Here is a 24,671-nt window from a genome sequence, read left to right as displayed (position 1 = left end):
AAATGTTTTTAGTTTCCTGAGGGGGAATAGGCTTTGTCGTGCCCTCTTCACGACTGTCTTGGTGTGTTTGGACCAATCTAGTTTGTTGTTGATGTGGACACCAAGGAATTTGAAGCTCTCAACCTGCTCCACTACAGCCCCGTCGATGAGAATGGGGACGTGCTCGGTGCTCCTTTTCCTGTAGTCCACAATCATCTCCTTAGTCTTGGTTATGTTGAGGGATAGGTTGTAATTCTGGCACCACCCGGCACCACCCGGGGGGCACCACCCGGCCACCTGGGTGGTGCCCCCCGGGTGTCAAAATCGATAATGATTATACAACAAAATGGTTTTCAGCCTAACATGCATTAGATATAACTTTAAAAGTGAAAACGCTGGGTGCAGCATGGATCACGATACATACCTCCATCAAAGTTTAACAACTCTATGGCTGGATGCGGCGTGATCATGCACACATATATAGATACACACGGGGATGCAGTTACTCAAATAATACAGCAGATGGCTTCACAACTATACATACATAACCTGACTGCTTAATTATGACAAAACTCATACAACTAAGAATGTCTATTTTAACCATGTTACACGTGGAGGTGTGTTTTGGGTCAATGTCCTGTTGAAAAACAAATGATAATCCCACTAAGCACAAACCAGATGGGATGGGGTTTCGCTGCAGAATGCTGTGGTAGCCATGCTGGTTAAGTGTGCCTTGAATTCTAAATAATTCACTGACAGTGTCACCAGCAAAGCACCTCCCCACCATCACACCTCCTCCTCCATGCTTCATGGTGGGAACCACACATGCAGAGATCTTCCGTTCACCTACTCTGTGTCTCACAAAGACACGGCGGTTGGAACTAAAAATCTAAAATTTGGACTCATCAGACCAAAGGACAGATTTCCACCAGTCTAATGTCCATTGCTCGTGTTTCTTGGCCCAAGGAAGTCTCTTTTTATTATTGGTGTCTTTTAGTAGTGGTTTCTTTGCAGCAATTCGACCATGAAGTCCTGATTCACACAGTCTCCTCTGAACAGTTGATGTTGAGATATGTCTGTTACTTGAACTCTATGAAGCATTTATTTTGGGCTGCAATCTGAGGTGCAGTTAACTCTAATGAACTTATCTTCTGCAGCAGAGGTAACTCTTGGTCTTCCTTTCATGTGGCAGTCCTCATGAGAGCCAGTTTCATCATAGCGCTTGATGGTTTTTGCGACTGCATTTGAAGAAACTTTCAAAGTTCTTGAAATTTTCTGGATTGACTGACCTTCATGTTTTAAAGTAATGATGGACTGTCGTTTCTCTTTGCTTATTTTAGCTGTTCTTGCCCCCTACCTTGTCACAACACAACTGATTGGCTCAAATGCATTAAGAAGGAAATAAATTCCACAAACAAACTTTTAACAATGCACACCTGTTAATTTAAATCCATTCCAGGTGACTACTTCATGAAGCTGGTTGAGAGAATGCCAAGAGTGCGCAAAGCTGTTGTCAAGGCAAAGGATGGCTACTTTGAAGAATCTCAAATATAAAATATATGTTTTATCTCATAGTTTTTATGTCTTCACTATTATTCTACAATGTAGAAAATAATTTAAAAAATGAAGAAAAACCCTGGAATGAGTAGGTGTGTCCAAACTTTTGACTGGCACTGTATATACAGTAATATTTTCAATATTTTTTCTCCATGCTTCCGGTTTAACTGAAACAGGTTTTCCATCCTGAAAATTAGCACTTAGACATAGAGCACTGCACGGGAATGAATTTTTAAACCCAAGCCCTATGGTCAGGCCCTACCCTACACAGGCCCAATTGCTTCTGCCAAATTTAAGGTCCGGCCTGAAACCAGAAATGATTAGCTCTCTGTCTGTCACTTGCTCCTTGCGTGCAGCTCACTCTGCATGCACTCTGCTCATGGCACTCTGAGTCTGTATGTATCAATAGCAACGGCTCAGCTGGGCTGCTCTGCTCAATGAAGGGACATGAGCGAGCATCTAGCTGTTAGCTACTTTTCGTCACTCTAAACTCAAGGTACAGTATTATTTTCTGGGGAATAATCCTTCCTGTTTTATATTTGATTATGTTGAAGCACTTCAAACACAATGTTATGATCTCAGTCAGATATGACTGTACTGCGCAGCAGAGCACAAGCAAATGGCTCATCTTCAAAATGTTAGGGATCAATTTAGAGATACCCGAGCCCTGCCTGTACCCTAGTTATTGATGGAAGAACAGGCCCTACCCGGTTCTAACCTAATGTAAAATGTCGGGCTTGTCGAGCTTGGGTCGGGTAGCAGAGCTCTACTTAGATGGCCCGCCTAAGAATTTTCTATACAGAAAAAACCCTGCAATTAGCTCCAATGACTGTAATTTCCTCCATTTTCAAAGGATAGTTTGAGATTTTGGCAATGTAGCCATTTATCCACTTCCCCAGAGTCAGATGAACAGGAACAGCTAGCGTACTAACTGTTCCTGTAGACTTCCAGTTATTGCACTAATGCTAGTTAGCATTGGCTCGTGAAACTACCGCAAACTTCCTTCGTAGTGAAAGCAGAGACGTAAAAATGGCAAGCATGATGGTATTCTGTTACAGGTAACGATATTCATAAAATTATAATTTTTCACATATATATATATTTTTTAATCCAAGTTTAGAATTGTTAAGAAAAACTTAAAGTGACGTATTTAATTATGTTTTCCGTTTCCTAAGCGAGACCTTAATAAGTGTGAATTGTTTGCTGTTAAAGACTGTGTGATACCCTCTATATGCAATATTCCAGTCAAGGAAAAAGTAACATGCCTTGGGATGTTACCATATCTAAGGATCAACAGGAAAGATGCTCATTAAATTTTATATCAATTATTGAAAAAAACAAAAAGAAGTTGAACCATTGGTTGCAGAAGGATTTATCCTTGAAATGTCGAGGATTGCTTTCTAAAGCTGAAGGTATCTCCAGACTTACTTATGCAGCCCAGTCCCTATATCTTGACAACAAAATAGGTAAAGCGGTTGACCAGGTGCTTTTCAACTTAATCTGAAAAAATCGTACACATTATATTATACATGAACTCATATGAATATGGTGGTCTCAATTTTTTAGATTTTCCTACTTTGAATAATACTTTTCAGATAAATTGGGCTAAATATTTTTTCAAGAATCCAACTTCAATTTGGAATTTCATCCCTCATTATATCTTCTCCCGTTTTGGTGGCTTCATTTGATGTTACTTTGTAACTATAACATTGATAAGATTCCTGCAAAATTATCTGCTTTTCATAGACAAGTATTCATAGCGTGGTCATTAATATATAAATATATAATCATATCCTGCTGGTGAGTCAACTTTTTAATGCAGAAGAATTGTTACTCAATTATGAGGAATTTTTATCTCTTACAATATCCCTGTAACACCTAGAGAGTTCGCCATAGTCTTTGATGCTATTCCATCTGGAACTCTCATGTTGTTTAGAGGTGTAGCCAGACCTCACCTTCTTGACCTACCCTCACTTAATCCAGTTGACTCTCCAATAGGGAAAATATGTTTATCCTTGCTCCATCAGAACAACAGATCTATACGTGCTTTATTTCAAAGGGATATTGTATCCATTCCTTTTGTCACAAGTTACTGGAATACATTGGTCACTAATATCTGTCGGAAATACATCTGGTTATTACCACACAAATACTTGCTTGTTAACAAGGTCAAAGAGGTCTCTTTCAGAATGATCCATAAGTATTACCCTGCGAATCATTACCCGAAGTAACTCAAACAAGACATTAACATTGATTGTACTTTTTGTGTTGAGCATCCAGAAACGGTTTCACATTTATTTTGGCATTGTCTGCATGTAAAACAATTATGGAAAGATATTCACAGTTTTATAATTGTTAATATTCTTGATGACTTTTGTTTGTTATGGGAGAATGTGCTGCTCGGTTTCCTTAACCATAATAAAGATAAAGAAAAACAATTTTACCTCACAAATCTAATTGTGCTAATGGCAAAATTTCATATTCATAAATGTAAATTCACGAATAAACAAACACTCTTCTGTGTTTTCTATAAGGAATTCGAGCAGTACATTAAGACCATTCTAAATGATTCTAATAAGAAAGCTGTTAAAACACTCAATATGTGTGTTTCTTTTAAGGTCTTTGTATAATCTGTAATTTGTTGTACCCCCTAGCATATGTTATCATTGTCTATTTATGTACTTATTGTATGTATACAGACCTTTCTACATTGGTAATATATATATATTTTTTAAATACATTTTAAAAAGCGAGACAGTTTTTAGAATTTATGTCTCTGGTCCACACACCAGTCCAGCTGGTGGCGGTAATGCACCACTAAAGTTGGTTGTCAACCGTCATTTAAAAACCACTGAAGAACAATAAGAAGAAGAACTAGGGCATTATCTTCCCCTCTTCCCAATTTGCAAAAGAAGGTGGAATATTGACTGGACTATGATTCCCTTCACAATGTCAAAATTACAGCTATTTAACACGTTTCTTACCGACCGATTATCAGAGGCCGCTGTGAAAATATCTGGGGCATTTAAAAAATCGTTAGCAGAGTGTCAGGAAGAACTATCCCGTTTTAAGGAGGAGATTGAACGTCTACAAAGGATGCTAGATTTGGTTTTGGAACCCGAGATAAAGTTACAGAGAACAGGTTTGTAACTAGGCAGGGAACTAATTTACCTACCTCTCTACCTAGCCATCTAGATTGGCTAGAATGCCACACGTTTGTTGTAAATATGTAACATTTAGCCAGCCAAAGCCAGTGCTAAACAAACAGTTATGTTGTTAGTTGGCTGTTAATTATTAGCTGTTTTGAGGAATAGAAATCTTAGCAAAGTTATCTGAACAAAACTATGATTGAATTTGAAAACACATTGAATGTTTTCTTCTATGCTTTCTACAAGAAGTGATTCCTCCTGTGCAGAGTAAGCAAGAGGGGAGCCCCAGTTTGGGCCAAGACCCAGATCCCACACAGATTAAAAATGAACAGGACCCTGAGCCAACACAGATTAAAGAGGAAAACGACCTCAGGACCAGTCCGAAAGATCACACACAGATTAAAGAGGAGGAGGAGTTCTGGGTCAATCAGGGCGGAGACCAACTTCAAGGGCTGGAGTCTGATAAAAAAGAGTTCATATTCAACCCTCCCTATATTAAAAGTGACTGTGATCAGGACCCACCTCAACCCTCACACCTTTACTAAAGACAAAATGTAAAGAACAGACTGAGTGACTCTCTACCTACCAACACAACTGAGCAGATGGAAACAGAAGTGAATGAAGAGAACTACAGTGTCTCTCAGCCCTTCTCTGCAGTAAATTCAGAGTGCTCTGCTGATGAGACTAAAACAAGAGAAAATGCTTGGGTTGAGAAGGGAGAAACATCGTCAGGGTTAAAGCGGAGTTGTGAAGGCAAAAATATTGTTGCCATGTCTGTGGCAAATGCTTCGCACACAATACTAATCTGAGAATCCATATGACTGTTCACACAGGGGAAAAGCCATATAAGTGCAAAGACTGTGACAAATGCTGCAGTGCAAAGGCAGACCTGGTAAGGCATATGAGGAATCATCATTATTGGCCAGGGCATGTTCTAGGAGGACATTTTAATCAGGAAACCCATCATACTGTGACAAAGATGCTTTATTAATGTGTGATGACAAGGAGTTGCTGGGAAGATACAGGCTTGATCAGGCAGGAATTAAGTTTGTATTGGAGTTAGTCAGAGACTCTCTCACTTCGTCAAAACATCAATGTCAAGCCATTTCTCCTGGAGTTAAATTACTAATAACCCTGGGTTACTTGGCCACAGGCAAGATGCTACTGTGCAGTAGTGATGATTTGGGACTGTCAAGCTGTTCTATAGCTCATGTCAGAATGGTGATAACACAAACTATCAATGCTCTCTCAGATCCTCAACTAGTAGGCCAGTTCGTTGCCTTCCCACAAGATGCCAGCCAGCTCCAACACAACCAAGCTAGGTTTAAGGCAATAGCTGGCTTCCCCAGTGTTGCTGGAGTCATTGGCACAACTTTTAGAAGCAGCTCAGTATTAAGTACAACATACAACAAGGAGTTCAAGAATTTCCCTGGAGACCCAATTATTTTAATCGACACCCATGTGGTGTTCGATGCACACTGCAAGGTTCTCTATGTTGTGCAGAAGAGTGTGGATCAGGAGATACTGAGTGAGGGTGGCCTCAAACAGATTGAGGGGCTTCTTGCGCTTGCTGGATATCACTTGCTGGGGATACCCCTGTGGATAATTTACCCCTGACAGTGGATACCCCTGCAGACAATGGCTGCTCACACCTTACCTCCATCCACTGCCTGGCCCACAGTTGAACTACAACAGGTAATATGTTGTATTATACATGTTTATAATCAACCTCTTCATTGAGTTTAACTTTAAATGAAGTAAGTTGGTTGTCATAGCAAATTTGTGAATAGGAATACTTAGGACATAACCACCCGAGGAGGACTAAAACAGTGCGGTTATCCAATTGTCAGTATCCCCTTCTCTGTCTTGTATCTATGATCAATGTGGCCTATCTTAGTGATACAGATGTTGTGGTGGTTATTTTCAGGGCACTTAAGAAAACGCGAGGTGTAATGAGGAGGGGCATCAGCCAAATGAAGAGGAGATTTCCCATCCTGCAAGCAGACATCCAGTTGAAGCCGGAGAGGGTGAGCAGGATTATTATCATCTGTGCCATCCTGCATAATATCTGCCGTGACAGGAATATTTCCACTGCCTGAGGGGGAAGATGATGATGACGAAGCCAATGATGTCAAAGTGAAAGACGGAAAGATGATGGCTGAAGAGAATGGGCCAGTAGAGAGCCTGCCCCCAAGTGATCTTCACTACAGACTCTACTTTACTGACCTACATTTCAAGTAGGCTGTAGAACAGACCCTGAATGTGTGGCTATCACAAGTACTGTACATGAGTTAGCTACAATCGATATGGAAATATGTGTTTATCGATCAGTTATTTAAACTGTCACAAGGGTGAGTTATTGTTGATTTTAAGAATAAATCGTTAACCCTGTTACAGGCACTTTTATAGTAATTTTTCTTAATTTAACAGCTTGAGATGGGGAAAACATGTTTGTTACAAAGTTGAACATGTGCTCTTTATGGCAATGCTACAATTAGCTGAAATGTATAGTTATTTTTTACAAAATTACACTTAACCAGAAGGCACGCCATTTGTGGAATGGCTCACATTTTTTGTTTGGGACAACAACAACACTCGGGGCTCCCGAGTGGCGCAGCGGTCTAAGGCACTGCATTTCAGTGCTTGAGGTGTCACTACAAACCCTGATTCGATCCCGGGCTGTATCACAACTGGCCGTGATCGGGAGTCCCATAGTGCGGCGCAAAATTTTGGTTTGGGTTTGGCCGGGGTAGGCGGTCATTGTAAATAAGAATTTGTTCTTAACTGACTTGCCTAGTTAAATTAACGTTATATGAATGGGTGTTATTTTCCCTGACACCAATTTTTAAACTCTAAAATGCTATTTGGAGAACAGCAAAAATTACCTCAGCCTTTATCACATTGGTTGCTGTAGTTTCATTCACCACAGTCGATCTACAAACACATTTTGTCTTGTAATTTCACACTGGGATGGTGCGTTGAAACAATTAGCTAGCATAATTACATAATTTCTTGCACAGCCGCCTAGCTAGCTAGCTAGCAAACTTGAATGATGCTCAGAAATGAGCTACTCTCGAGCTACTCTCTATGGTAGCTAGCTATGGCTAACGACGACATGATAATGATGGCAGTGTCATATGTCCATGCCACTATAGTGTAACTTTGACAAAACAGTTGTTATCCTCTGTCTATCACGACTTTTGGGCACCTCTCCTTGCCCATCGATTCCCATTTCTGGATGTCAAGGTTAATCGACTCTTAAGACTCCCAATGGAGGAAACTATTTGCTATAGTCTACTTCAAGAGCTCCAACTCTTGCATCTTTCACAGCAACCAAAGAGCGAGGGAGAGAGAACGATGGGAGGGGGGCACAGCCAGGCATAGGTAGGCGTGTCGGCCACCAGGTAGAAAGTCACAACCGTGCATCGCTAATCAAAAGATGTAGACTATCCCAATGAAGTATTTCACAATTTCTTGGCTTTAAAAAAAATATATTTAACCTTTATTTAACTAGGCAAGTCAGTTAAGAACAAATTCTTATTTACACTGACGGCCTGGTAAAAGGCCTCCTGCGGGGACGGGACCTGGGATAAAAAAATAAAATACAATATAAATATAGGACAAAACACGCATCACAACAAGAGAGACAACACTACATAAAGAGAGATGCAAGGCAGCAACACATGACAACATGGTAACAACATGGTAGCAGCACAAAACATGGTACAAACAGTATTGGGCACAGTCAACAGCACAAAGGGCAAGCAGGTAGAGATAACAATACATCACACAAAGCAGCCAAAAATGTCTGTAAGAGTGTCCATGATTGAGTCTTTGAATGAAGAGATTGAGCTAAAACTGTCCAGTGTGAGTGTTTGTTGCAGCTCGTTCCAGTTGCTAGTTGTAGCGAACTGAAAAGGGGAGCGACCCAGGGATGTGTGCGCTGGCAGAATGGGTGTTGTATGCAGTGTCTCGCGCAAGTTCACTAAAGTAGGGGTTTTCAATGAGTAGGCTGAGCTATTCTTCATGCAACAGACCTTAGACCAAACACACACTAGTTTTTTAAAAGATTTTTATAGCTACGATAAAGAGGATCGGGGCAGACAGACAGAACCGTGCGCATAGGCTATATATTGGTGTATCTAGCAATGTCTTGTTTAGCAAAGCTTCGTAAATTCACCCAACGTATGTAGGCTATCAATTAGTATGGCTACGCTATTCTTCATAGTGCCAGTAAATTTAAGTTTAACATAGCCAAATGCATCAGTTTAATTAGCCCGCGGTGTGCAATAAAAGTATTGTGCCTATAGTTTATTTAACGAAACCCTGCCTGGCTGTTGATGTCAGGGCTCTCCAACCTTGTTCCTGTTGAGCTGCCTTCCTGTGGTTTTTCGCTCCAACCCCAGTTGTAACTAAACCGATTGTTTATCAACCAGCTAATTATTGAATTAAATGCGCTAGATCAGGGTTGGAGTGAGAACCTACAGCATGGTAGCTATACTACACGAACTGGGTTGGAGAGCCCTGTCCTAGGCAATAGATCGCAAAGCAGTATCCCCGCTAAACTTTTTTGGAAATGTCATTGTTATTTGGAAGGACATCTACCATGGATCACTAAAATAATTATGATCACGCGCAGTGGCGACCCGTCATTCAGGGTAGATGGGGCAGAGACCCACATTTTTAGCTAAAAATTAAAACACATTTCTTTGGGGGGGGGGTTGCCTGTTTTTATCTGTGTAGTGCTAGGGAAAAAGCCAAAACGTGCACCCAAAGGGATCCCCGACTCTGGGAAACGCTGGACCAAAGGACTGCACCTGGTTCGGATTTCAAATAAACATGCCCTGTCTCTTTAAGAACAAGTTAATACTGTTACTTTCATTAATCTGATGACTAGATAAATAACAATCAACTAACTATGTTTAATTGTTACCAATTAAATTAATCATGTAATTAGGAATTGGGGCACCACGAGAGTGGTTCCTTAAAGAGTTACCATCTCCCGGATTAAACTAAAGGTCTTAACCGTTATATCCATAAACCGTCAAAGTATAATCATAACCTCGTATCATATCATCATTCTGAACAATCGTAACCTCTTGCATCTGCTAAAACCCCAGCCTTACTTATGATTCAGTACTACACAAATTGGTTTAATTATTGATGTACTAGTTAACTAAATGGTAACACAAGATAAACATAACCACTTAATACATTAGAAACAGGTCCCTAGCGGGCTGACACAATATGGCGGCTTGTTACAAAAGGGATGGGGAGGGACAGGGAGAGAGGGACAGAGACAGAGAAATACACATGGTTTCCATGTATATGATGCCATTCCATTTGCTCCGTTCCGGTCATTATTATGAGCCGTCCTCCCCTCAGCAGCCTCCTGTGGTGTAGGGGTAGTTCATGGTGCAATTTGTTCATTTCCCTCTTACTTATAACAAAATGTATCATGATCGACGACACTCCCGCACAGTAGGTGGCGGCATGCACAAACAAAATGTACGATCGCCATTATACCAAAGAAGAATAAAAACAAGTTGCTTGTCACGTGTGCCTATACAGTTTAGAAAGTTTGACAGCAGTTTTACAACATCTGCTGCTTGCCAAAATTCAGTCGAATGTAAACCAGAGGTTCGTCTCGGTACAAGATTGAGATTGTTGCTTTGGGAGAATATACATTTTCTGCCAGTAAAGGGAACTTAACGAACAAACTTCGGAAAATCGAACATGGAATTTATTCAGGTGGGTCGGCTGACACGAGCTAGCCAACGTTAGCTATCTACTGTAACGGTGACAAACGTTTGTAAATGTGTTGTTGGCAGCTAGATAGCTAGCTAGTTCTACATACCTAAATAATTTGATTGAAATCATTCCTGACCACCGTCATGATTCAGATGTTTTGTTTTCGTCTTTTTTACAACTTCAGAAACTGCTTTCGGGATTCAGACTTGACCTGGGACCGTTGAAAGAACCTCTGGGATTTATTCGGGTTCTAGAATGGGTAAGATACCCTTAATTAGATATCTTAACCAAAATATGTGGTGCAATCTATTAATGTCTCGTTCTTGTCTTGAAGCTGGCAAACATGCACTAAACTCACTAGTTAGTCATTATTGGTTAATGTTGCTGGCTTTTCAGTTAACGTTAACGAGCTACCTACTTGTTTTTTTTGTAGTCTAACATTACTCAGTAGTTGAACAAGTGTATTGATGCAGATAGTGTGTAGGTTGTCTTAAAATATAGCTATCTGACTTGCTAGCTAACGTTGGCGAGCTACAATCTCAAACACCAAAGCTTCGTGCGTAGATCTCATCGGGCAACACCCTTTTCAGCGTTTGTCTATTTTGATTAGCTCGGACTCGTAGCAAGTCGCCCCTTCAAGATGATCATGTACTTGAGTTTTGGGTTGTTATAGTAAACGTTATGTAAGGCATAATCAACGACTGTCTGTCTATGCGTTATATGGAAAATAATGAACGACGTGCAAGGTGTGTTCCACGACCCGCTTGCGGAGTGGAACTAACCTTACATGGAGTTGCATTATTTTCAAGTGAATGCATAGTACCTAGTTGATTATCCCTTTTATACCATGTCTATACATATAAACATCCACTGAAGTTAGCAAGTGTACTAAATAGGTATCTAGACTTATTTCCTTGGTATCCAAACATACTTGCTAGTTTAGCTAACCAAAAAATGTGTTAGCTTTCTATTATGAAAATCAAATTAATAAATTACTAATGTTTTAAATTCGACTTTTGCTTTCAAAAGCAGCTCAAACAGAACGTGTAAGAATTAACTATAGCCATTGAATTCCTCAGTACCTATATACAGACATTACTGTGAATTGGTTACAACTGTTGGTTCTAGTACTGATTGGTTAAAACTGCATTCCAGCCAGTTTCTTTTCCACAAGTTACCACCAGATAAATCTATGATGTTAAAATGCCATTTACTCTGTTCCATCTGTTTGCGCAATCCACTGTCTCATCAGCCCAGCCAGTCAATGTATAAACTTGATCTCCACTATAAAAGCACCTAGACATTATCTCACATTTCTTTTAGACTAACATTTAGTTTTCAAAAGCAGAGATTTGTATAAACCTTGGTGTCTGTCTTTCTGACATTTGCAACATTGTTTCAATATTCAAATTCGATATCCAGCAGTCCCATTGTAATAAAAGTGTCGAGAGTCGGGACGAAACAGACATGCAAGCAGCGTTTCTCAGCCAGTCGAAATCATCAATCAGCTGGCATCATTTTCATGGATATATACAAAGAAATATCAATTGAAAAAAGGTCAAATGTAAACAAAGTGCAGCTAGTTTAGTATTTTCAGCTTCTGTTTGAAGTGATTGTATTAGCTGTGTTGTTGGCTATCTCCTCTGAACAACAGTGTCCTGACTAGCGAACATTTTCTATGCCAGACGAATTCATGCCTCATTAGTTCATTGTTATGGATGTATCCAAATAAATGTCACCAGAAAACAGCTTATGCAAATGCAGCTACTGTTATTTTGGCTGCACTGTTTAACATGTCTGTAAGTTAGCCGTAGTTGGCTAGCTAGCAAGCAAGGGATAAGATCTTTGCCAGCCAGTATGCAATGGAACATTTAGAATGAACGACTGGGTCACGTCCATAGATACAGAAAGTCTCTGACCACCTCCCTATAGGCTGTCTCATTGTTGTCGGTTATCAGGCCTACCACTGTTTCTTGTCATCAGCAAACTTAATGATGGTGTTGGAGTCGTGCTTGGCCACGCAGTCGTGGGTGACAGGGAGTACAGGAGGGGACTAAGCATGCACCCCTGAGGGGCCCCAGTGTTGAGGATCAGCGTGGCAGATGTGTTGTTGCCTACCCTCAACACCTGGGGGTGGCCTGTCAGGAAGTCCAGAATAAGTATTCAAAAATGCTGTGGTATAATTTCATGTCTGAGTGTAGACTGATGCTTTACCTATGACCTAGCTAGATCTTGACTTAAGATAACGGTATATTGGTATTTCTATGACCAGAACAAAGTTGTTGCAGATAGTGTCAGCAGTAGTGTGACCACAAACTGAGAGCTAGAAGGCTAATGAATCCTGTGTTTAGTGCAAACCCAATTTGCAAGTTCCTCATGCTCATTAGTAACCAGGGCAACTAGGTGCCTGACCTAATTTGTTACCGACATGAGTACAAGGACATGGAAATTCCATTTATGATATACAAGGCAGGTAGCTATTTATTTCCTAACATGAGCTTGCTTTATGAAATAACTGAATGAGGGCTTTTTCACAGTACTGCCTCCTTGGAGCTACATTTCTATAGAGCACTTTAGTGACTTGATGTGAAGTTCAATGACTCTTGAATGTCCTTAGTTTGTCACTAGCTGATTTCACTGTTTGCTTTAGCTGCTTATACAGCAAAGAATCACATCAAGTCTGTATAATTCAACCCAAATCAAACAGATCACAAGTAACGCTCACTCAAATAATGTTTAAATTTGACCCCAAAAATATACTGGAAATGCCCAGCCCAGCACATTGGAAGTCCAACTTACATATACTGTACTGTGTAAAAGATATTTAGCTGATTAGCTGATAGTGTGCAATTTCGAGCAGGGAAGTTATGTGAAGTTACTTTTTAGAGGTGTAGCCGGCTGGCCAAAGTGAATGTCAGCAGCTGCAACAGAAATAGCTTGGATTCATGAACTTATAACTTGACTGAGTAGCTGGCTCAGGATACAAGGAGGAGGACCTCTGGTTCTGATCCATGGGCATTCTGTCTACGGTTTTCTGTATAGGCCCTACTGTATACACATGCATGTCTGTTTTGAGTGTGTTCCCTGTCCAGTACTGGTATTTTTTTTATTTTATTGCCGTCAGTGCGTGCATGTTTTGCCTGTGCGTTAGGCTAACTGTTGACAGCCGTTAAAGTACTGTCTGTGTATGCTTAAGGTGTGTGTGTGTGTTTTAGTAGATCGGCCAGTGGCAGGGCCCTGTAGGTAATTAAGACAGACGTTATCTTTTAGGTTGGAGTTTGTATCCAATCCAGGACGTCCTCTCCCTTAGTCATCACTATCTGGCCATGCTAGAGAGGACATAAATGTAGACTTTCTAGTCCAAAATGTAATTTTAAAAACCACTAAGCTTTATGTTAACCAGTAACTTTACCCTCACACTAAATGAATTAGAAAGGGCTTATGTTCTTTGAACATAATTCCACTCTGGTCCATTCTAGCATTAGTGACTCCCTCTCCCTCTCCCTCTCCCTCTCCCTCTCCCTCTCCCTCTCCCTCTCCCTCTCCCTCTCCCTCTCCCTCTCCCTCTCCTCTGTCCTGTGCCAGCCAGCAACATGCCTCTCTCTGGCCAGAGAGGGGAGTGGCCAGTTACCAAGAAATGCACTGTAAATCCTGGCCAACGCTGCAACACAACATTCTCAGAGCGTCAGTGCAGAGAGGGAGTGGAGGCAGGGTTTACTTTATATACACCAGTGATCCTGGTGCAAAACCATGGCCTGCATACTGCTGCATGGTATGAGGGAAGAAGAGTTCAAATAAGGCAACATGTATCCCTGCTATGTTTTGTGGCTGCTTTTTTATGATAATTTGTACTGAACAAAAATATAAAGGCAACATGTAAAGTGTTGGTTTCATGAGCTGAAATAATGCACAAAAAGCTTATTTCTCTCCAATTTTGCTTTACAAATTAGTTTACATGCCAAATTAGTTTACGTTTCCCTTTTGCCACAATAATCCATTCACCTCACAGGTGTGGCAGATTAAACAGCATTATCATTACACAGGTGCACCTTGTGCTAGCGACAATAAAAGGCCACTCTAAAATGTGCAGTTTTGTTACGCAACACAATGCCACAGAAGTTTTGAGGGAGCGTGCAATTGGTATGGTGACTGCAGGAATGTCCACCAGAGCTGTTGCCAGATTATTTAATGTTAATTTCTAGTGATGTGATATTTTTGGCCGATACCAATATCCAATATTTTTCTTGCCCCCCCAAAATTATTCCGATATTTAAAATTTTAGTGGCCTTTTAAGCATTCTAGTACAGTTAAATAGTTAACACACACACATGGACGCAGCAGTCTAAGGCACTGCATCTCAGTGCAAGAGGCGTCACTACAGTCCCTGGTTCGAATCCGGGCTGTATCACATCCGGCCGTGATTGGGAGTCCCATAGGGCGTTGCACAATTGACCCAGTGTCCTCTGGGCCGTCATTTTAAATATGAATTTGTTCTTAACTGACTTGCCTAGTTAAATAAAGGTTACACACACACTGACCAAAAAGTTATTTTGTTGGCATTTACGTCTCCATTACCAGTAAAACATAATCAAAACCTATTTCTTTCACTTACTTGCTGTGCTGTTTCATTGTTCAGTCGTTTCATTCTCAACCAGGATTTCTATGGAAAGCCGTTTGGGTCTTTGCGTGTCAAAAGATAGACGGCAAATAATACTATTTGCCTTGTCAAATTAGCTTGTTGACCAATCAGGACCTGAATATGAACGATCCCGCAGGTGATGCAGCCGGATGTGGAGGTCCTGGGGGTAGTATGGTTACACGTCTGCCCAGTCATGTGAAATCCATAGATTAGGGCCCAATGATTTTATTTAAATACACTGATTTCCTCCTATGAGCTGTAACTCAGTAAAATCTTAGAAATTGTTGCATGTTGCGTTTTTAGATTTTGTTCAGTCTAGTTTTCCTTTTTTTTATACAATAAACACAAACCTACATAGACAAAAAACAATTTAACATTTACGTACATACATTAACACACTTGGTCAGACCCACATGCTTCTTTGTTCTTTTGGCTTCAAAATGTGTTATGTTATTTGTCAAAATATTTTTTTCTATATTTAAATAAAGCATTTGATTCTTACATCCTCTTAACGTTGGGGTATCATTTGACTTCCAGTATTTAAGTAATAGCTTATTCAATATGCCATGACAACAATACAAGCCAGACTCTTTGAGGCACCAGCTTTTATAACAAAGGCCTGCTAACTTCCCCATATCCCTTAACTCCCACCTAAACAAACTATATGAATGTACTAGCCTGTGTGTGCTCCCATTCTCAGTCGGGGGGGGGGGGGGGGGGTTGGGTGTGTTACTTACTCAGGAAACTGCATAGTGGAGGGTTTATTTGGAGGCGGCTGAGCTGGGGGATCGCTGGAATGGGGTTTGGTGGAGGCGGTGATATGTAAGCTGAGAAATGTTTTACTGTGCCAAACACCTGAAAGATGAAACCAATTCCCACAAAGTTCACTTGACCACCGTAGTAGTTTATCACTGAAAAGTTTTCTTCCCTGTTGCCACTGAAATTACCAGTATTTGACCCTTACACTTCAGGAACTGTTGTCTTGTGTAGATACTCTGTTGGAAAAGACACTGTCCTTGATTGCAAGTCTATATTGTATCTGTTAGTGACTTCAATATGGCACGGTCCCTGAAAACCTCATGGTTTCTGATGCACCGTTGAACTGTTATGTAAATTGTTTGATTGTGATCATGTGGGAACGTGCCTCAGCCAACTATGGAGTTGGACTATATTCAGAACAACGGGCATTATTCTGAAAAGAATGTTAGGGCCGTGTAGCACGTCCCATCAGATGTTTTCATTGGTGGAGGGATCTGCTCACAAGCACCTATTTGTTGGAACGCTGCCTCCAGCACCTAACAAGGGAATATGGGCAGAGTTAGTTTAAGCTGAACCACGGTGCACCATTTTAAGGCCCGTGATGCGAACGGCAAAAGGGGTGAGGGAGGAGCGCCCTTCTCAAATAGAACAGTAACCTGCGTCGCTCAGTCATGTTGTGATACTAAATATACATAAGTATCAAAAGTAAAAGTATAAAACTTTATAAAGTGCTTATATTAAGCAAACCAGACAGCACAATTTTCTTGTATTTTTTATGGATAGCCAGACATCATTTACAAATGAAGCATTTGTGTTTCGTGAGTCTGCCAGGTCAGAGGTAGTCGGGATGACCAGGGATGTTCTCTTGATAAGTGCATGAAAAACGGGGCATCTGGCTCACTCGCGGGAGGCTGCTCGAACCAAAATGAATGCAATCACTTTTCACCTGGTGTAAACTCCGCCCACCGGGGCAACCTGGGCCAGATAATTGAATCCCCTCATTGATCAAAGTTTGGGCAGCAACATAATTCCACTCTTTGCATAGAAAGGCACTCCTTTTTTTGTTTTTAGTCTATGCAATCAGCCCACCAGACAGGTTTATTTCTGTTGTTCCAGAAGGTGTGTTATTCCCAAGTGTTATTTTTACACCTAGGGGAAGAGGAGTAACTTGGAGAGATGGATACAGAGAGCTATATACACTGCTCAAAAAAATAAAGGGAACACTTAAACAACACAATGTAACTCCAAGTCAATCACACTTCTGTGAAATCAAACTGTCCACTTAGGAAGCAACACTGATTGACAATAAATGTCACATGCTGTTGTGCAAATGGAATAGACAAAAGGTGGAAATTATAGGCAATTAGCAAGACACCCCCAATAAAGGAGTGGTTCTGCAGGTGGTGACCACAGACCACTTCTCAGTTCCTATGTTTCCTGGCTGATGTTTTGGTCACTTTTGAATGCTGGCGGTGCTTTCACTCTAGTGGTAGCATGAGACGGAGTCTACAACCCACACAAGTGGCTCAGGTAGTGCAGCTCATCCAGGATGGCACATCAATGCGAGCTGTGGCAAGAAGGTTTGCTGTGTCTGTCAGCGTAGTGTCCAGAGCATGGAGGCGCTACCAGGAGACAGGCCAGTACATCAGGAGACGTGGAGGAGGCCGTAGGAGGGCAACAACCCAGCAGCAGGACCGCTACCTCCGCCTTTGTGCAAGGAGGAGCACTGCCAGAGCCCTGCAAAATGACCTCCAGCAGGCCACAAATGCGTGGCCTCCAGCAGGCCACGCACTCACTGAGGGAGGGAGTTTCCTGTATGAAAGAGGATGCTGTAGGGGAAGCTGATGTGGTGAGCAGAAAGGAAAAAAGGTCAAGCACAGGGAAACTCTTACTCTGGGGGAGAGAGAGTGGTGTATGTTTTAGCTTGCAGGTGTGTGCGCCATTCTCCCCACCCCCTTAATCTCTCCCCACTATTCTGCTATGAGCAGAGGAAGTGGTTACCAGGGTGGCTGAGGTGAGATCCCCACAGTTCTGCCAAGTCAGGTTTTCAGAACATTGGCCGGGGATGTGGGCAATGTCAGGGGGCCTCTTCCTGTCAGACCTGAACCCAGTGGGGCGTTTGCTGGAGTTGGTGTTTTTCTTGCTGAGTCACCAATCCCCACGCTTTATGACAGTTTCTCAGGCCTGTTAACTTTGCTGCAGCAGGAACATCTTACCACTTCAAATGGCTCCACGTCCTGCCCGGTGGAACATCGCTCTCCCTCCTCTCTGTTGTAAGTTACAGAACCAGAACTCAGAACAGCCCTCTGATCAGCTATGATGGAGATGAGCTTGCGGAGTGCGAGTTAAATATAGCTATATACTGTCTTATGTAGGTTACATTAGGATATGTTGGTTAAAGTATTAATACAACTAAATGACTGTAAATTACAGTCAAGTGTCGAGTTTCAGAAGCTTCTTTGTTTCTGGCCATTTTGAGCCTGTAATCAAACCCACAAATGCTGACGCTCCAGATGCTCAACTAGTCCAAAGAAGGCCAGTTTTATTGCTTCTTTAATCAGAACAACAGTTTTCAACTGTGCTAACATAATTGCAAAAGGGTTTTCTAATGATCAATTAGCCTTTTGAAATGAGAAACTTGGATTAGCTAACACAAAGTGCCATTGGAACACAGGCGTGTTGGTTGCTGATAATAGGCCTATGTAGATATTCCATTAGATCAGCTGTTTCCAGCTACAATAGACATTTACGACATTAACAAAGTCTACACTGTATTTCTGATCAATTTGATGTTATTTTAATGGACCAAAAATGTGCTTTTCTTTCAAAAACAAGAACATTTCTAAGTGACCCCAAACTTTTGAATGGTAGTGTATACACATACAGGTTTTTGATAAGGTGTGGGGGGCTACCACACTGTGCACCCGGGGAGCTGTTGTGGGGGGGTTAAGTACCTTGCTCAAAGGCACAACAGCAGGCAATGTCATCTAGGTTTTGATACCAGCAAGAGGAATTGTAAAGGACCTGTCATTCCTTGTCTCTCCCGCTCTACTGATCTGAAAACATAGCCTAGGTCTCTGAAAACAAGTCATCCTTACCAGGAAAGAGATTTTCTTAGCTGCCCACTCAGGTATGAGAATGATGCGCCCTAGATCAGTGCAGGTTAAGGCAAAGGGATGAGGAAAGGAAGCGACAGGCCATTGAGATGCACCCTGACTCTCCTCTCTCTGTGCAGGTGTTCACCATCTTTGCCTTTGCCACCACGGGGGGTTACTCTGGGACGACCCAAATCCTTGTGAATTGTGGGGAGGAGCACAATACCATAGAGGCAGGGTTCGGCTACCCGTTCAGGTAAGACCTGTTATCCCTCACAGATAGTGCTGCAAATTAACAACATTACTGTAATTGTCATTCTGTGTTTGTGATTTCTTCTTTTTATAATGCCTACCTAATGGTCTTCACAGTAAGCCTATCCCTGACAAAAGTTTTGTAAAATCTGCTGAAGGGCCGTGAGATGTGTAGCAAGGAATTCCAAATAGCATTTTATTTTTACTCTTAAGCTGGTTGTGATATGCTTGCATTCACACATGGAAAAAACAAAATAATCTTCCCACCAACATCATTTTCTATGTCTCTGACTCTTGCCCCTTAAGTGTTCTTGTATTTGTAGTTGAAATGCATTCGTGCCATGCAGTTGATTTTATACCCCCCCCCCCCCCCCACACTACTCTCTAGGTTGTCTAGCTATGGCCCTTTCATGGTGCCCACGTGTAACGGCACAACCGCGAATGCGACTTACCTCCAGGGCGACTACTCCTCCTCAGCCGAGTTCTACGTCAGTGTCGGTGTCTTGGGCTTCCTGTACTGCACCGCCACCCTGGTGCTCTACCTGGGCTACCAGCATGTGTACCGCGAGGGCCGCGGACCCACCTTTGTGAGTCTAAAGATACCGTAGTATCTCATGTTTACCACTGGTATGTTAGTTACCGTGTAGTAGACTATTATTACTACTACAGTAGTTGTAGTATAGCTGGAGAATCATATTTATAATAGTTGAGGCGTGAGCCTAATCGTTGTAATGATATTTATGATTGGAAAGCTACGTACTTCTGTTCTCTCCAGCATGGTAATATAGTGATGACACTGCCCTGTGTTTCTCCCAGGACCTGTTGGTGACTGCGGCCTTTGCCTTCCTGTGGCTGGTGTCCTCCTCTGCCTGGGGGAAGGGCTTGACTGATGTGAAGTGGGCCACCAACCCAGAACACCTGGTTAAGGCCTGCCAGCCCCACTGCTCAGCTGGAGAGTACCCGTCCATGGGAAAACTCAATGCCTCTGTGGTGAGCAATTTGATTTCGTAATACATTTTATTGAGAGCGTTTTGCATTTTATAGCTAATTCTCAATGTGAATGTACAAGTCGAGCGTGAATGGCAGGGCTACGGGTATAGGGGTATTATATAATGTAGCATTTGTAATTCCTTTTGTTTGTGTCCTGTATTTTGTCTTTATGTTTCGCACTTTTCCTCTGTCAAGATTTTCGGGTTTCTGAACCTCATCCTGTGGGCAGGTAACTGTTGGTTCATCTTTAAGGAGACTCCATTCCACAAAGGCCCCAACCCAGCAACCACCATGGAGGGCGGAGTCCCCAGCTCTTAATTGGCTCACAGAAGCTCCACCTCTACAGTCCAAGCCAATCGCCAAGGTGCTTGGGACAGACAGTGTAACCCTATTAGGAAAGAAACTAAAATGTAGAGCAAAATTAAGCTTTTTAACCACCAACAACACAGGCCCCTTTTCAATGACGAGTGTTCGGCTCAAGCTTCAGAGAAAGTAGTTAGTTGCCCATCTCTAACTTTCACCACAGTGACCCAGGTTGTTTTTCTACTCTGCATAGAATTGGTCAGTTAATATGATCGATTTGCTAGCTGCACTCAACACTACCCCAATTTACAGCTGTAAACCCTGAAAACTGAGTGATCACAACTATTTTTTACAGGTTTTTTAAAATGGAATTTCCCTTCCCAACTAAGTGCCTTTACTGTACATAAAATGTATTCAGTTACTGTGAACGTGGCTTAAGTTGAACACTTTGAAAGGGATCTGGGTATTTGTGATATCCAACATGTTTGATTTGGTTGGTTCCTCTAGAACAGGTGCTTTCGATCACATAGGCCTACCACAAAACAGGGCTCGCAGACAACCTACTGTAGCTGAACTGTTCCCAATATTTGATTCATATGAGGAAGTTCAGTAATGCTGGGTTGACATACAGTAATTGTCTGTCCATAGGTCTCCTCCTTTCCCATGAATCTGATAAAGGAGATGTCAAAGGTCATGTTGAAAGCCACTGTTCTAGGTTGCCTTTCAGGTCTAAATTTGGCCCTTTCAAATAAAAGAAACAATTTAACTACTGGCCTTTCAGTAACTCCCTAATATTCCACTACTACTGCGTGTTTTGAAACAGACCTCATAGATACATGGATGTTGCGTTTCTGTGTCTGAAAGCGTATTGCTTTGGTGCACTTAACTCGTTAGAGTTGTGTTAGCTACTTGATTGCAATCGTTACTGATGTACTATGCGTTCCTCTCTTTGAAGTGTGGTATGGCTTTTTTGTCATTATTTTGTTATCCATATGAACAGTGCCTTGGTAATTTACACCAAATGTCAGTATCAAGCCTGGTTAAGAGAGTACTTACTCTCAAAGAGTAACCAAGTTATTTTGGCTACAGTCAAGTTGATGTAACACGTTTTTAGTAACGGCTGTCTATTTTAGTTATTCAAACTGTCAGTGCCTGTATTCCAGGACAGCGCTGGTTGGTGTATGTTTGCTCAACAACCTGCAGATAACGGTGGTATTTTTGTGGATATTTTGGAAAATTTAGCCAAACTTTTTCAATTCGTGTATTGTGGAGGTGACCATTCAAACAACTAAAACACGAAGTTCCCTTTGTATTTGACTGTTCTCAAAAATGTTGTTTGAATGGGATAAGGCAACTTTATAAATGTCATTATTTATACTTTTTTTTAAACCTACATTCATTGGTCAATAAAAAATACAAATTTAAGCTAATTTATGGCTTCTGTGTGTTTAAGAAAAATATATTTTATGCAGCTTCTCTACCGGAGTCATTTTTATGCCAACACGGGTCCTAGATTTGTTGCTGTTTATTTGGCACCACTGGACAAGCTAGACTTAATTGAAGAATGGTAAATGGCGCCGCCAAGTAACAAGTGGCATCATGTAGGTGCCAAAATGTGATGAATCCTGCTGTATTTCTTGAATCATAATGCTTCCTTTTTTTATCACTCATTTACATTGGTCCTACATTTAATTTCGGCAATGATTGCGTTTGATGGTTATGTGGGGATGACGTACAAAGTCTGTCCAGCTCTATGGGAAGTGAATGGAACTTTAGTTTTTTTTGCTTTGCACTAATTGTTGTAATTAATGTCATTGACAAATGAGTTGTGATTTGAGGGAAATGCAGACTTTGTGCAGTCCACACAGTGCCGTTCATACCGCCTTGGCCTCTGTAGTGATTTACAAAGGGAAGGTTTGAGTCAATATCAGTCATCAAAGAACACTGATCTAGATCATTTGTGCCATTTTAATAGAAAGAACCTAGCTTTTTAGGGTAGAAGTCAGACTTTGTGGGTCTTCTATATTATCCAATGGGATTTCTGAAATTTGACTCTGTATTTCATTTGTATTTTGTTCCATGTTTGTACAAAATAAACATGTCTGTACATCCTCTGTATTGACAACACATTAAAGGATAAGAGAGCTGCAACAACCGCTGTGCTGATGTTTGTGTTCACTGCCCTGTAACTGTAATGTTACCTATTAAATAAGACTACAGTGAATTTTTTTTGCTAGAAGATGGAGCTGTTGCATTTCATAACTAAGGTTGCAGTTCTTTTTTTGCCCACTAGGTAGTACTGTTTTGAAGACAATGTCATGCCCAACCCCAAATCCTTATCCCTTATATACAATAAACAAAAATATAAATCCAACATGTAAAGTGTTGGTCCCATGTGTCATGGGCTGAAATAAAAGATCCCAGAATTGTTTTCCATACGCACAAAAGCTTTTTTCTCTCAAATTTTGTGCAGAAATCTGTTTACATCCCTGTAGGTGAGCATTTCTCCTTAGCTGAGATAATCCATCCACCTGACAGGTGTGGCAAATTTAAGAAGCTGATTAAAATGCATGATCATTACACAGGTGCACCTTGTGCTGGGGCAGAAAGGACACTAAAATGTCAATTTTTGTCACAACACTATGCCACAGATGTCTCAAGTATTGAGGGAGTGTGCAATTGGCATGCTGAGTGAAGTAATGGCCACTAGAGCTGTTGCCAGATAATTTAATATTAGTTTCTCTACCATAAGCCGTCTCCGTTGTTTTAGAGAATTTAGTACAAGGTCCAATCTGCCTCAACCGCTGACCATGTGTAACCAGGCCAGCCCAGGACCTCCAGATCCGGCTTCTTCACCTGCGGGATTGTCTGAGACCAGCCACCCGGACAGCTGATGAAACTGGGTTTGCACAAACAATTTCTGCACAAACTGTCAGAAACAGTTTCAGGGAAGCTCACCTGCGTGCTCGTCGTCCTCACCAGGGTCTTAACCTGATTGCAGTTTGGCGACCTAACCAACTTCAGTGGGCAAATGCTCACCTTCGATGGCTGTTGGCAGGCTGGGGAAGTGTGCTCTTCACGGATGAATCCCTTTTTCAACTGTACCAGGCAGATGGCAGACAGTGTGTATGGTGTTGTGTGGGCGAGCGGTTTGCTGACGTCAACGTTGTGAACAGAGTGCCCCATGGTGGAGGTGCGGTTATGGTATGGGCAGGCAATGAACACAGTTGCATTTATCGATGTCAACTTGAATGCACAGAGATACCGTGACGAGATCCTGAGGCACATTGCCGTGCCATTTATCCGCCGCCATCACGTTTCAACATGATGATGCACGACTCCATGTCGCAAGGATCTGTACACAATTCCTTGAACCTAAACATTTGCAAGTTCTTCCATGGCCTGTATACTCACCAGACATGTCACCCATTGAGCACGTTTGGGATGCTCTGGATTGACGTGTATGACAGCGTGTTCCAGTTCCCGCCAATATCCAGCAACTTCGCACAGCCATTGAAGAGGAGTCAGACACAATCAACAGCCTGATCAACTCTAAACGAAGGAGGTGTGTCGTGCTGCATGAGGCAAATGGTGGTCACACCAGATACTGACTGGTTTTCTGATCCACGACCCTACCTTTTTTTTGACCAACAAATGCATATCTGTATTCCCAGTCATGTGAAATCCATAGATTAGGGCCTAATTTATATATTTCAATTTATTGACTTCCTTATATGAACTGTAACTCAGTAAAATCTTTGAAATCGTTGCATGTTGTGTTTATATTTTTGTTCAGTGTATGTACATCTAAACTTAAGAAAAAGTTGGATAGATGTAAGCAATATAACTAAATTGCTATCAGAGGTCAAGGAGGATTTTTGCTTCCACCTACCCAAACCTTCTAGTGTTATAAGTGCATTAGAGGGTAGGTTGATAAGGGATTAGGCAGCAGTGGTTGTTTTGTATGTCAGGCTCAGGTTAGGTCAATAGTAATTCTCAATTCCTGGGATGTCCTCCACATTCAGTAAGCCATGCAGATCTGTGGCTGTGAAACTGATCCTTTGGTGTTGACCCATGCACCAACCCCTGGTTTTCCAGCACTGGTACCAGCACGATATCCAACCCTGCCAAAACACCAACCCGGGTTTTCCTGGTCCCAGCCCCAACACCAGCAACAACCCTGGACACAGCACCGAT

The 24,671-nt window shown here is 41.6% G+C and overlaps 1 protein-coding gene and 1 long non-coding RNA gene across 2 annotated transcripts; both read left to right on the top strand.

Moving 5' to 3' along the window:
- The first annotated feature begins 4,407 nt into the window (after positions 1-4,407).
- LOC120063496 lies at positions 4,408-7,066 on the top strand. Its single transcript, XR_005478516.1, has 3 exons — positions 4,408-4,678; positions 4,935-6,380; positions 6,613-7,066. It is a non-coding gene; the product is annotated as an uncharacterized LOC120063496 (long non-coding RNA).
- A 3,163-nt stretch (positions 7,067-10,229) lies between these two features.
- LOC120063350 (synaptophysin-like protein 1) lies at positions 10,230-22,628 on the top strand. The gene is made up of 6 exons (XM_039013691.1): positions 10,230-10,436; positions 10,621-10,695; positions 19,070-19,185; positions 19,570-19,768; positions 19,998-20,171; positions 20,367-22,628. The coding sequence occupies exons 1-6, from the start codon at positions 10,422-10,424 to the stop codon at positions 20,487-20,489; spliced, it is 702 nt and encodes a 233-aa protein (XP_038869619.1). The 5' UTR covers positions 10,230-10,421; the 3' UTR covers positions 20,490-22,628.
- Positions 22,629-24,671: the final 2,043 nt, after the last annotated feature.

Source organism: Salvelinus namaycush, chromosome 2, assembly GCF_016432855.1.
Source record: "Salvelinus namaycush isolate Seneca chromosome 2, SaNama_1.0, whole genome shotgun sequence".
Taxonomy (NCBI): domain Eukaryota; kingdom Metazoa; phylum Chordata; class Actinopteri; order Salmoniformes; family Salmonidae; genus Salvelinus; species Salvelinus namaycush.
The sequence above is the reverse complement of the archived record's forward strand: the minus strand, read 5'-3'. Positions and strand labels throughout refer to the sequence as shown.

Bases quoted from the DNA above. Each gene is read 5' to 3' on its own strand.
- LOC120063350 (XM_039013691.1), top strand. The intron at 19,186-19,569 runs GTAAGACCTGTT...ACTACTCTCTAG, and splicing joins GGGTTCGGCTACCCGTTCAG to GTTGTCTAGCTATGGCCCTT. The intron at 19,769-19,997 runs GTGAGTCTAAAG...TGTTTCTCCCAG, and splicing joins AGGGCCGCGGACCCACCTTT to GACCTGTTGGTGACTGCGGC.